Source organism: Lytechinus variegatus, chromosome 2 (assembly GCF_018143015.1).
Source record: "Lytechinus variegatus isolate NC3 chromosome 2, Lvar_3.0, whole genome shotgun sequence".
Lineage (NCBI taxonomy): Eukaryota > Metazoa > Echinodermata > Echinoidea > Temnopleuroida > Toxopneustidae > Lytechinus > Lytechinus variegatus.
In genome coordinates this window covers 63,319,273-63,332,948 of record NC_054741.1, presented here as the reverse complement: position 1 = coordinate 63,332,948, position 13,676 = coordinate 63,319,273, and the positions used below count along the sequence as shown (strand labels likewise).

The 13,676-nt window shown below is 37.8% G+C and overlaps 1 protein-coding gene across 4 annotated transcripts in view; it reads left to right on the top strand.

The window, feature by feature from the left end:
• Positions 1-11,088, top strand: part of LOC121408599 (probable E3 ubiquitin-protein ligase HECTD4) — a 75,863-nt gene extending 64,775 nt beyond the window's left edge. For all 4 annotated transcript variants that reach the window (XM_041600121.1, XM_041600122.1, XM_041600123.1 and 1 more), the window contains 11 exons: positions 532-634; positions 1,395-1,628; positions 2,285-2,475; positions 3,225-3,491; positions 4,280-4,432; positions 5,183-5,358; positions 5,899-6,051; positions 6,943-7,127; positions 7,370-7,565; positions 8,634-8,856; positions 9,633-11,088. In XM_041600121.1, coding sequence (XP_041456055.1) covers positions 532-634; positions 1,395-1,628; positions 2,285-2,475; positions 3,225-3,491; positions 4,280-4,432; positions 5,183-5,358; positions 5,899-6,051; positions 6,943-7,127; positions 7,370-7,565; positions 8,634-8,856; positions 9,633-9,769 — 2,018 coding nt within the window. In that variant the 3' untranslated portion in view covers positions 9,770-11,088. The remainder of the gene's footprint in view (positions 1-531; positions 635-1,394; positions 1,629-2,284; positions 2,476-3,224; positions 3,492-4,279; positions 4,433-5,182; positions 5,359-5,898; positions 6,052-6,942; positions 7,128-7,369; positions 7,566-8,633; positions 8,857-9,632) is intronic.
• Positions 11,089-13,676: the final 2,588 nt, after the last annotated feature.

Below are 13,676 nucleotides of genomic sequence, written 5' to 3'. Positions count from 1 at the left end.
CTCTTCATACCATGTACAAACCTTATTAATATGATGTCTGTGGTTTCCCCAATGCCAGTAGAATTGAATTTTTGAGTCATGCAAGCACACAATTAACAAATTCGCCTTTCAATTCCATTACTTTGCCTTCAATTTCATTTATCATCCTTTTTCTTTTCATTCCACCATCCCAAACAGTCATCTTCAGGACATTTTTCTCTCTCAAATAATGATGGAATGGCAAATGGTAATATTGAAGTAAGAAATGGGACAGTCAGGGGACAGTACTTTGAAACTTTTGTCAAAAGCACTATCAATTATTATTACAATATTCCCTTACTTTTATTTACATCTCTATTTCAGGCATGCATACATGTATGCCTCTACGTTCAAAAGTTTTATTTTCAAATATGCACATCCATCAATTCATATTGGATTGCCATTATTATCAGTAAATGCTAAGAATGAAAATACACAGATGTTTTAAAAATTGAATTGGTGTTTCATTTTGATTTTTTTTTTTACTGAACATTTGTTTTCTCTGTCATCCAGTTACCAAGCCTGGTAAAGATGGCAGTAAGGGCTCTGGGAAGCGACCAAGCAAGACCATGTCTAAGGAGAGATACAGTCCAGAGTTTACATCACCCAAGGGAAAGTAAGTACTCAGGGGCATACAATGATGCAAAAATTGTCTGCAAACTTCACTGAAGACTGTTAAACGCAACTTAAATTCTTGCTTCGAGAGCAAATTTGTTGTGGAGAATCATTCTGAAGCTGCTTCGTGAAATCACCCTCTGGTATTTATTTGCTTGGATGACTGCCCATGTATTCATGTCTCAGCAATGCAAAGAATCAGTGGAGGAAAATTGAAAACAAAAACAAATTGGCAATAAAATTATATTCATGTATTATCAAGAAACTTATTACATGTAACTACATTATATACACCAAATGGATTGAATTGGTGAGATTTGATAAGTAGTTGGAAGGATACATCGTTTTAGGAAGATGATAACAGTCAGTTTTTATGAAATGTCTCTATGAACTTCAGAAAATAAAGGAGAGGAAAAGATGTGTTGGTGAATCCACTTTGTTGAGGTTAGGTACAATTTAAATAAGGAGGTTTTAAGGGCTGTTTTGAATTTGTTCATTGAATCAATTCTTTTCAGGAAATTTGGGAGTTTGTTCCATAAAACAGGGGCTGCATAACAGGCACAGGTCTCAGTCAGATAAAAACTGAAAATGACAGAAACTTTGTTAGCAATATATAAACTTCTAGGGCATATTTAAAGGACAAACAAACCACATCGCATTCCAAGAAGTTAATTAGAATGTTTCATGAGGGATTCATGTAAAGTTAAGTAATGTACAAATCTCATTTATTGTATGTTTTATAACTTTTATTTCCATGGTAGGCCTCCATTTGCAGCAGAAAGGAAGGTGAAAGTAGTTGACAAACGGTCTGGCCTCAAGGACATGAGTAGCAAGGAGAAAGCCTTGATGGAAGAGACTAGCTGTCAGAAGAAAGTATTGAAGAAAGGACTCAACTTACATGGATTGCTATGCATGGGACTTGACAGAGCTACTGAAGATGTGTGCTCACTCTGGCGCAGTCTTCTTGCTACAGGATTTGACATTCACTTTGAAAGGTGAGATATTTTGGTCTAGTAAAAGTTCTGTTAATGATCTTTATTATATTAGAATCTATCCTAGCTAAAATATATTTCATCCCCTAATTTTTCAAGGACACAAAAAGTTGAGACTGTTACTGATTTGAGATCAGGAATGTGGTTTCGGCCTTGTCTCATAGAGAGCTGTGATTGATTGATTGAATCAATATTAAAGATGGAAAGCCAGCAATGCCATCATTCAGAATCATCTAGAATCTGCTCGGATTGTTCTCTACTTATGACTAACATTTGTGTAAGGACCATTGTTGCGGCCAGTCAGTTCACTCCTTTTCTTTTAAAGAGGGATAGTAAGTAATCCTCTTATGGGGCGTTGCAAGAAATCTGCGATCAATTGCAAGTTTATTTTTGGTCCCTAAATCAATCATATGTCTTGCAGTTAATTGCAAATTGGTGATTTATTGCTAATCCGCTCCTTAAAACAAGAAGTTTAATCTGATTTGCTACAGCTAACGTTGATCTATCGGCTGTAAAATTTCAACAGAATATTTGCAATTGATCGCAAATATTTTCTTGCAACACCCCCTTGAATGATTAATAACGTGATTGTATGATAATGATATTTAAGATTGAGTGGTTTAGTGTTATTGATTCATCCCATGCCTTTATCCATTTAGGACCAGATATGAGGACCCAAACAAAGCTCTCGCTTCTCAGCACTCCTGGACCAATCATCAGGACCAGGCCTTAGTCCAGTACACCAATGAGCTATGCCTCAAGCTCGCCATCACGCCGGCTAGACTACATCCCCATGAGTTGATCTTTTCTGAGGCTGACCTAGCCAGACCTGAGTATAGCTGCCTGACAGGTACATGGGGTTGACTCTTGATGTAGTAAAGAAATTACAACTCTCTCTGATTTCTTTGTTTCAGAGCTAGAGTTAATCATATAATGCAGTATAATCATATACACAGAGCATGTAACAGCTGCTCTGCTAGGGTAATTATGCTATTATGTAAAGTGCTATTTGAGCAAGTATAATTATTATTGTTATATATATAGTTCTGCCTTGGAAATAATTTATTCCTAGATAGATGGTGCTATATAGATACCTGTGATTATTTATAATGCAGTCCCTAATGGCAAGTTTGGTTTGTAAATATTTGATATTTCATAGGGGTTTTTTAAGACCATCTAGATTCATATTAGCTCCAATCTGATAGGTAAGGATGGATAACTCATAGTAGCAGTATGTAAGCTATCCAAACAATCTTAATTGGAGGAGATTGAAGATCTTCAGTTATTGCAAAAGGATGGAAAAGTTCAAACCTGCTAGAAATAATAGCAGAAGTTGTAATAGTGGTGGGAGTAGACTTTTAAACAATTTATTCATCACATGATGACTTTATGAGGTTCATATTCATTGGGAAAGTGAGAAATGTCCTGCCTTTAATTTTCCTTCCTTCCTTTAATATTTCTTCACTCTCAGAATCGGCAGTTACTAAATATGTACTTGTAATACGCGGATAATTCAAACTCATCTTATTCCATTACTGCAATCTTGAAAAGTATGATAAGCTCTGGTACGTTTGATCTTTCTTTGTTGACATTATGCAGGTATTCCCATAGCAACCATCAGATTACGTTATGCCTTCCTACAATCCCTCAACACCAACCTGGAGCACCATTTCCTGCCTCTTGTTGACCTTCGACCTTCACAATCTCTTGTGGAGAGCACAGCCGCGCTGCTCTCCCGGACTCGTGAGTGGTTGTTCTACGATACCAAAGTACGCTTCTTCAATCTCCTCCTGGATGCCACAGCCCAGAGGAATGTGGACACGGCAGCCCCTGAGGTGTCCCTAGATCCACTGCAAGTTATAGGAAGTAAGCTGCTTTATCTGCTTCAGCCAAAGCAATTTCCTAATTCTGTCCTGATATAAATGATTTAAAACTGCTTTTATATCGCGTTTTTTAAATACATTCAATCAATGTTTTGTTAAAGTGCTTTAGAGATTAATTTTTGCCGTGGTCGTTTGATTCTGCTTGTCTGCCAACAATGTATGCACTTTCGCATTTTTCTTTGGAGTCTTCCAACCAAGAGACTCCAAGCTCGATTGATGGGCAAACTGCTATGGCTTATGGGATGTTAATGTAAAAAGCACTTTGAATCAATTGCTAGGAAGTTAAGATAGTTCGCTCTTATGGAAACTTGTCTTCGACCTATGTTTGATAAAACCCAGGAAAGACTGCTGGATTATGTTCAAGCACGACGTGGTCCATCAAAAAAATAAGAGGAAAATCATTTGAAAATCAATTGAAAAAATGGGTTGCGAATGCACTTGAACAGATATGTGTATGTTTATAAAGTTTGAGATTGGCCAAAGTTCATTGACCTTAAATGACCTTTGACCTTGATCATGTGACCTGAAACTCACACAGGATGTTCAGTTTGAGATCAGAACTCAAATGCAATCAACTGAATCGAATGGGCACTCTTTCTTTTGTTCATGTAAAGTGCTGACCAGAGTTGACGGAAGCAGCCAGCATGGAGTGCAGTGCTCGCATGGATCAGGGGAGGTGTTGTGGATGGTAATTCTGTTAGCAAAGTTTGTAAACTTGTGAAATCTATCAAACGATTCAAGGTCAATCTTTTATTATTTGTTTGTTTGCAGCATCAACCAAAGATAAGTCACCCACTTTCTGCCAAGCTGCTTCGGCCCTTGCCAATGTCTACTCCTCTCAGCTGTGTGTGAAGATAGCCAGCGGGGGTGACCCTACGTATGCCTTCAATGTCAAACTAGTTGGAGAGGAAGTCCATGGAACAAGTAAGATTATATATGAGTTTATTTCTAAAGGAGTTAAATCCACATTTGTAGTTTCTGAGAGATCCTATACCCCCACCCCAATTCTGTTCATGGGGTTTTGGAGCACATATATATTATAAGGTTAATTTTTTTCACATGTAATTGTCCTCATAATTCAGGTAAACTCTTATGTGAAAATACTGGGTTCTATAGTGAACAATGTTATGATTTCATCTATTTCATTCAAAATTATAATATACATGTATGTACATGTTCTTGGAATTGCCTAATACTAACATGTATATAATAGTTTCTATACATCCACATGTGGAAAGGAAATTTCAGCTGATGAAAGTAAGAATAATATCTTTTTGAATAAGATGAGAAAACTCAATTTATATTGACTTTGTACACAAAATCACGTTTGGAGCAATGTTTGGTCTGACATGCACTTACATAATGTCGCGTAATTTTCATGGCATACCAGGGCATTAAAAATTTTCGAAGTAAAAAGTATGCGAGTGGGGCGGTCGAAAAATTTCACGTAGTGGTATGGTCGCGGAAAATGTTGACGGTTTTAGGGTTAAACCATTGGTCTGTAACACAGATTTAAATCTATCAAAATATGTAAGTGATCAAATTTCTTGGAAAAGATTGTTCTGTAATTTTCATACCATTTTTCTTCACGATTTATTTCCATCGTTTGCTTTAGATGGTCGATGACAAATCAAATCCCTGTTATTCACCCTCTTTCTTTGATTTCTATTCCAGGTGGCTCTTTCCGTCACTTCTTGGGAGAGGTAACGCAGGAGCTTCACAGCGACAGGTTACGTCTCCTCATGCCATGTCTTAGTGGCTGTGCGCAGGACAAATATAGAGGGCGCTATATACTTCGACCGGATCCCATGACCTACCCGGAAGAAAGGATGCTAATCTTCTTTGGACAGGTAAATCACTGACCGGGCATGGTGGCCTCATGAATGGACGTTTCAAATACTGTACCTGATTTTTCTCTAAAGCACCTTTTACACCTTGGAGCAATAATCAAAATATTACATACACTGTAGAATGCATATTTCATACGTCCTCATGAAAAAACAACTATTATTTTGATTAAAAATTTGAAAAATGATTTTATAGCTCCTGAAGAGCAATCCTTTTTAATGGACCTTTTTATTATATTTTTTGTCATAAATTTTTTTGAAAAAGACTTGAAGAATTACAATCGGATGAAGAATAAGATAGTTATGAGTGATTGAGTCAGATCTCTTACTCTCGGATGGCCAGTGTGCTGAATAAATTGTGAAAAGTGGTAGCGGACAACTCTCCTATTTGTCTTCTAGGTATTGGTTATCCGCTATTCTGACTTCCCTCTCTGATGGAGTTCCCTCTCATGCTTTTGAGCAGACCTGTATGCAACATGTACAATTATGTTTTGTAATAGATTTTTACATATACTTTCTTCTCTCCCTCAACAATATGACCAGCTCCTTGGAATAGCCATGAGGGCTGACATACCGTTGGCCCTGGACCTACTACCTAGCTTCTGGAAGTGCCTGGTTCAAGAACCACTAGATCCAGACCAGGACCTTGCTCAGGCTGATAGTGCAACTCACAAATTCCTTCAGAGGATGGACCAGGTTAGTTGATCAAATCAGGGGCCCATTTTATGAAGACCTTGCATTATTGTAACTTTATATTCTTGTGAAACTACAGAGAATCCTTGATTGTGATTAAATGCTGACCCTTTTACCATGGTAGTTGTCAAAATGGCAAATTTAGCATACATGTAGTTGTAACTGTTAATGAAAGGGGGCCCCTTTTTAAATATTTGAATGAATCGTGTGGAAATCTTCTGAAGAATTAAGTCATTCATGTATATTGACAAAAATGTTTTTTAAAGGGGACTTACCTAGTGTTGTTTAAGCAGTTAATAAAATAAAGTCATTTTCATATAAAAAACATGAATTCAAAAATGGTATGCTTGTACATGTACATAGTATTTTACATATTTGGGTGTAACATTCATGTATTAGAGATATGCTTGATAATTACAATTATTGTGACTTTATGTAGATAGTTTTCCATTTCTTGTCCATCTTATATTGATTCATGACTATAAAATATTAGTAAGATTGCATGGGATGAAAGTGAATGTTATTCCTAATCGGCAAGACATTATCTATATAGACAATTATTTCGATCAGTAACCAATCAAAATGGTGGTTTGAAATTGCCAGTTCGCCACCAACCTTTGTCTCATTGGGTCCTTGACACTGTTTCATGAAAACACTTGTGGGAATTTTCATCCGACAAATACTGTTCTATCGGACAGTGACTATGATAGTAACAGACATCTGTGCTATTTAGCTCATTAAAATCCAAAATCAAGACACTACCTTGAAAACAATCAATGAAACTTCCCCCCCCCCTCTCCAAGATTCTACTTAGTGGTGTCCCGGATGCAAATCCTGGGGAGCATTAGGAGTAAGAGCTTGAAAAGCAAAACAATGCCTTTCCTTTTGTTACAGGCACAGAACGAGGAGGAGTTTTCAGCAGTGTGTTCAGACATCGTAGCTGCCTATCTTCATCCTGATCAGGATGCCCTCTCCAGTCCCGGTGCATCGTGTGCCGGAATGAACCTTCATTTTGAGTATCCTAACATGATGGGTGATCTGGTGGAACTCTGCCCCAATGGTCATGAGATTCCCGTCAGGTGAGGGCTCACTTTTTTTTGTACCTTGATTCTTGTACTCTGAAAAAGAGCCATCTCTGCAATGGATATTTGTAAATCATTCATTGATATTTTGGAAAAAAGAAATAGTTTGGAAAAAGAAATAGTTGAAACTATGAAAAAAGAGGATTTTCTTGAGAGCATGGATACCACTAGCTTCCTCTAGTTTATTGCATCTCGTGTTACGTGCATTAAACACAAATTCAACCATCTCTTCTTAACAGGTGGGGCAATCGTCAAGAGTACATAGCAGCAGTTAGAGATCTTCGCCTAAGGGAATTGGCTTGTCCTGAGAGGATGTTGGCTATCCGCTGTGGTCTGGCATCCATCGTTCCTCATCGTTTGCTCACCATCATGAACCCAGTGGACATGGAGCTTAGGATGTGTGGAAGACCGCACGTGGACCTGGCCATGCTGAAGGTGAGTACTGTTCTCTGCATGCATCCTCAAGCAGTTTGTCCTTTGCTTGTGAACCATATGAATTCATAGCAATGATGCCAATAGGCAATCTGGTTAATGCACTGTTATATGTGCAGCTACCCCCCCCCCCTTTAAAAGAATCTTTAACAAAGATTAATACTATTGCGTTTCAGAAAATGATACATTGTAATTACCAAATCCTCCCTAGCTAGTCTTTTTCATGCCGTTGATTATGAAAGAATAGGTGCAGTAAATGATCACGCAATTGTTGGGGCTTTTCTTCCAAGAGAGAATAAGTATTTCAATGGATAAATTCTTCCTACAAATGCTACCTTATGCCATGGATTATGAATCTGTATATACATGTACCTTCAAGACAAGCATGTTTGAATCTGTTACATCATTGGTGATTACGGCATGTCCCCTGATCAGTTCTGACCACTCTGGTGCTTATTTCTCTTTTATTTTATTTTTATTTCTCTGAATCATTATTATTATTATTATTTGTTTGGCGTCACCTGTGCCTGGGAGGCGAAAAGCGAACTGAATCACTATGACCCGCAGGTCTCTCCTCCCGATATAACTGATTGGGGGGAATGCAGGTGGACCACTACACCGGGGTTTCCCCCTACTCTTATACGAATAGTGCAGTGGGTTCTTAACGTGCAAAGGTGGTGACTCTCCTCTACACGGGGCCTCCATTTAACGTCCTATCCGAGGGACGGAGTGTTTTCCATTGTAACATAGCCTGCATCTATGAAACATGGGAGAGACGTTTACACACAATGCACTGGCTTCAGTCATCCGCCCGGGGTGGACTCGAACCCACGATCTTTGGTTCGACGGGCAGACGCGTTACCGACTGAGTCAACAGCCATGGGCTCAGGACCTGTTTCAGAAAGACTATCAATTGTAACTTTGCCATCATGGTAAAAACGATGGAAACCTAGATTTTGATTGGCTGCTGTGCCATGGTAGTCGTCATAATGTCGAAGTTTGATATCCACTATGAAATGGACCCCAGTTCTCCCCATCGATACCTATGTTTGTTTATTGATTGGATCATAGGCACATACAATGTACCAGGTTGGTCTGGTGGAAACAGACACCCACATTGAGTTCTTCTGGCAAGCCTTGGATAGTTTCTCCCAGGAAGAACTCAGTCGCTTCATCAAGTTCGCTTGCAACCAGGAGCGGATCCCCAGCACCTGTCCCTGCAGACAGGGGGGCAACGAGGCCGCCCATGTTCCACCCTACCCCATGAAGATAGCCCCACCCGATGGACCCAGTGGTAAGTCTTTCATTGTAATTTGTCCTGAAATCTACAGCCAAAATAAAGAATTCAAATTCAGAGTTTATGGATATGCAATTGTCATTTTTCCAAGGCTATCATAAAAACAAGGGCAAAAATCTACAATTTGAATGATTGTTTTACTCAACAGAGAGTGTAAGATTTGAATTGTAATCCTATGCTTCTATGGCTAAGCTTTACAGAAGCTTAGATACAGTGTATGTTTATTCCAATAAAAAAGTTATATAATGTATCACCTTGATTTACCAGTTCAAATGTTCTACTCAAATTGCACATGTTCTGTCTACATAATTTTCATTCACATAAAACAAATTTTTGAAGTGCAGGTTTATTTCCCTGTTTGTACAGTGTTATTTTCTTTTGGGAAAACAGTTTTGCTATCTCCTCTTGTCATGTAGCACGTTGCAAAATGGCAAAAAAATGTAATGCGATGTAAAGTAAAAAAAAAAAAAAGCGAGAATAAGCAAGGAAAATAGCTAAGCATCGATTTATGGTCATTGTGATAACTATAGTCCACATTTTTCTAAGTTATTCCACCATTTTTCTCCCCTCTCTTTTTTCAATTTTCTGACCCCCTCCCACATGCCCTCTCTCCCCTTGATCTATCCCTTTATTTTTCTTTCTGTTTTGCTCTTCCTATCTTGTGCTCTCTCTGTCTCTCTTTCCTTATCTTCCCTTCTTACTCCCTCCACATCCATCTCTCCCTTTCTTTCTCCCGCTCTCCTCTCCTCTGCTCTCTTTCTGCACGTTTACAGGCTCACCTGATCAGCGATTCATCCGCGTCGAGACCTGCATGTTCATGATAAAGCTGCCTCAGTACTCCACCTTGGCTGTCATGAAAGAGAAGCTGCTCTATGCAATCAACTGTAGGGAAGATCCTCTCAGTGGATGATAACATTTTACGGTCATTCTGCATTTAGAGATAAAGCTGCTCTATGCAATCAACTGTAGGGAAGATCCTCTTAGTGGATGATACTCTTATTCATCGGTCTTTCTTCATTCAGAGATAAAGCCGCTCGATGCAATCAACTGCAGTGAGGACCCACCCAGTGAAAGATTCCCCACCTCTCATTGGTTGATTAGTATTCAGAGAATGAAGGATTGCCAAGAAAATGCCATCATTAGTTATAAGAATGTAATCATGTTGCAATTTCATGTTTTGTCACCTGTAAGCATTCATAATCTTGACCTTGCAATCAACTGTGGTGAGTTTAAAATCAAGGGATGATTGTTCGGTCGGCATTCAGAGATGATTGATTGCTATCAAAATGCTTTCAGAATTTGTGTACATGTAGCTAGCAAAAAGTCCTCATGATTAGTCTCAAGATGATTTGATGATTAGAGTTCTTTTCTTTGAGATTTTGTCACCATGATCCATTTGTGATATCATCAAAATCATTCAGCATCCAAAGTGTTTAGAAATGTAATCAACTGAGGATTTATAATTGGGTACTAATCTCCATGCATGATATTTACTATATCATCAGGATACACTATTAATCAACATGTTGTTAGTTTTATATGTTGATGGTACGATGGCAAATTATTACAGTCTTGAAGAAAATTCAGAGTTTGTATCTGAGTGCATCCTTGAATGACATTCTTCATCATCTGCTACTAGTATTTAAGATTAAGTTGATCACCATGGTGATAAATCATCATCGGGCAATCTACCATTATCAGAATGCATTCAAGTTTTTCATGTTATCATAAGATGGCCATGAAAACGGTATATATCATGAAAATATGCAATGTCTTTCAGTAACCATTGAGTTATGTCAAGTGTGGTTGTGGTGTTGGTGTTGGTGTTAGGGTGGTGTAGGAAGTGTGAATTGGACTACCTAACCTAGTAAAGCTCCAACGCCAAATGTGAACTTAATTGATATCGTGACACTGAGTGATTTTGCATTCAGCACTGGCTTCATCGCATGATTGGTGCGACTGATGGTGTAATAAACAAACAGCCTAAACCAACACTAGCTGTCTACACCAAATTTATGAAGAGAGTAGCACCATTATGAGTTTAATTTACTACCACACTACTTTCAAGCCCAAACATCTATTGGTTTTTTTTATGTGCTAGTAGTAGTAGTAGAAAATAATACCAAAGGCAATATAATCTTAGTCAACAGCAGTATCCCTCCACCTAAGGTTAGGGTCATAGGCAAGCTATAGTTCATTTGGTTTTTATCGTCTATACATCTGAACTTATATTCATCGCAAGAACCATTTGACGTAATCACTTGGCCCAGGCAATCTATGCATATGGGGATGTCGGTAATCTGATTCGTTTTTGTCTCACCTGCGAAGCAAAGTGAGACTATAGGCGCCGCTTTTCCGACGGCGGCGGCGGCGTCAACATCAAATCTTAACCTGAGGTTAAGTTTTTGAAATGACGTCATAACTTAGAAAGTATATGGACCTAGTTAATAAAACTTGGCCATAAGGTTAATCAAGTATTACTGAACATCCTATTAGAGTTTCATGTCACATGACCAAGGTCAAAGGTCATTTAGGGTCAATGAACTTAGACCATGTTGGAGGAATCAACTTCGAAATCTTAACCTGAGGTTAAGTTTTTGAAATGTCATCATAACTTAGAAAATATATGGACCTAGTTCATGAAACTTGGACATTAGGTTAATCAAGTATCACTGAACATCCTACATGAGTTTCACGTCACATGACCAAGGTCAAAGGTCATTTAGGGTCAATGAACTTTGGCCGAATTGGGGATATCTGTTGAATTCCCATCATAACTTTGAAAGTTTATGGATCTGATTCATGAAACTTGGACACAATAGTAATCAAGCATCACTGAAAATTTTGTGCAAGTTTCAGGTCTCATGATTAAGGTCAAAGGTCATTTAGGGTCAATGAACTTTTGCCGAATCGGGGGTATCTGTTGAATTACCATCATAACTTTGAAAGTTTATTGGTCTAGTTCATTAAACTTGGACATTAGAGTAATCAAGTATCACTGAACATCCTGTGCGCGTTTCAGGTCACATGACCAAGGTCAAAGGTCAATGAACTTTGGCCGAATTGGGTGTATCTGTTGAATTACCATCATAACTTTGAAAGTTTATGGATCTGATTCATGAAACTTGTACATAAGAGTAATCAAGTATCACTGAATATCCTGTTCGAGTTTCAGGTCACATGATCAAGGTCGAAGGTCATGTAAGGTCAATGAACTTTGGCCATGTTGGGGTTTTTTGTTGAATAACCATCATATCTCTGTAAGTTTATTGGTCTAGTTCATAAAAAGTGGACATAAGAGTAACCATGTGTCACTGAACATCTTGTGCGAGTTAGAGTAGTATTCAAAGTCAGCACTGCTGCTGTATTGAACCGCGTGATGCAGGTGAGACGGCCAGAGGCATTCCACTTGTTGAGGTTAGAGTTCATAAGATTTTAGAGGTCATTATTATATCATGACTGGGTTTGGCTAAGAATGGAGGATGCACTCAAATGTGCAAAGTGGAGAGAGGGGTAAGGACGATTGCTGCGAGTGTAAGATGAGTCTGGACGCCCCTATTAAACATGGATACAACAGGAATTCAATTTTGGACCACTCTTTACGTGCATGTGATATTGAGCCTAATGTCATCTGCATTATGAATTGAGAATCCACATACATGTAGTTTAAGGTCATAGTTTCCTTTCATGTTGAATTTCTTTTTTTCAGATTAGTACATATTGCATGTTTGATAAAAGATAAGTATGTAAGGGTTGTTGATTATTTATTTGATTTTTTTTACAAGGATTTTCATGCGAGAAACAGTATTTTGACTGGAGGCTTTTGTACTGCAATTAGTTGACTGACATGTGTATGTAGTAAAGCAGATACATGTATCTGATATTTAAAGGAAGAAAGTGAATGTTTTCTTATTAAACAATCTTCCAATACATGTAGACAAAGATAACTGGAATTGTTCTAGAACCTTGTTAAAAAGTCCAATCTACTGAAATTGAATGGGTGTTTGTTCATTTCATCACTTATACAAGCAAGGGCAAATCTTGCACTCAATATTGATGTAATAATAGACATGTTTGAGCTCTGTCTTAGTATAAATGTAGTTATATTCAATGTACATTGCAGATCTATAAATTCTGAGATATATTTTTGCATAACATAAGTTATAATAACAAAAAAGAGTGTTTGGAGACTGAATATCTTATTTATACCTTGGTCACATTTGCTCTACGGCAAGTCGAAAAACAGCCGTTTTATTCACTTTTTTTCAAACCACCTATGTACAGCTGGTACAAAAAATGTTAAAACGGCTGTTTTTGACTCGCCGTACGGCCGCCGTAGAGTAAATGTGACCGAGGTATTAGTTGACTACTTCTTGTAGTAAAGCCAAGTATGTGGTTGTGTAGAAATAAGAAAGAGAGAGAGAGTGTGTGAGGTGTCATTGGTTTTATATTGCTAGTAGGTCACAGCAGTTGATATTTATTTTGAAGGATATATGATGCAATCAATAGTTGTATTTAGAATTCATATTATTGACAGTAGTTTGAGATGCATGTTTATCTTCCTTGTGTATCTTCTTCTTGTTTGAAATAAAATGTGAGTAGTCAGTACTAAAGGGACTTTGTAAAGGAAAGAAATCTAAAAACGGGTAAGAATGAATCCCAAGTATTAGCAGGCTTATTTCTATATGTTTAAAAAATATTCATTCAATACTGAAATGGTGCAAGACTCTATTGAATTTTCTTTCAACATTTAAGTGGGACAATATTGAAAAGAAGAATATGCAGTTATATATTACTTTTCAATCAAAGGAGTCCTG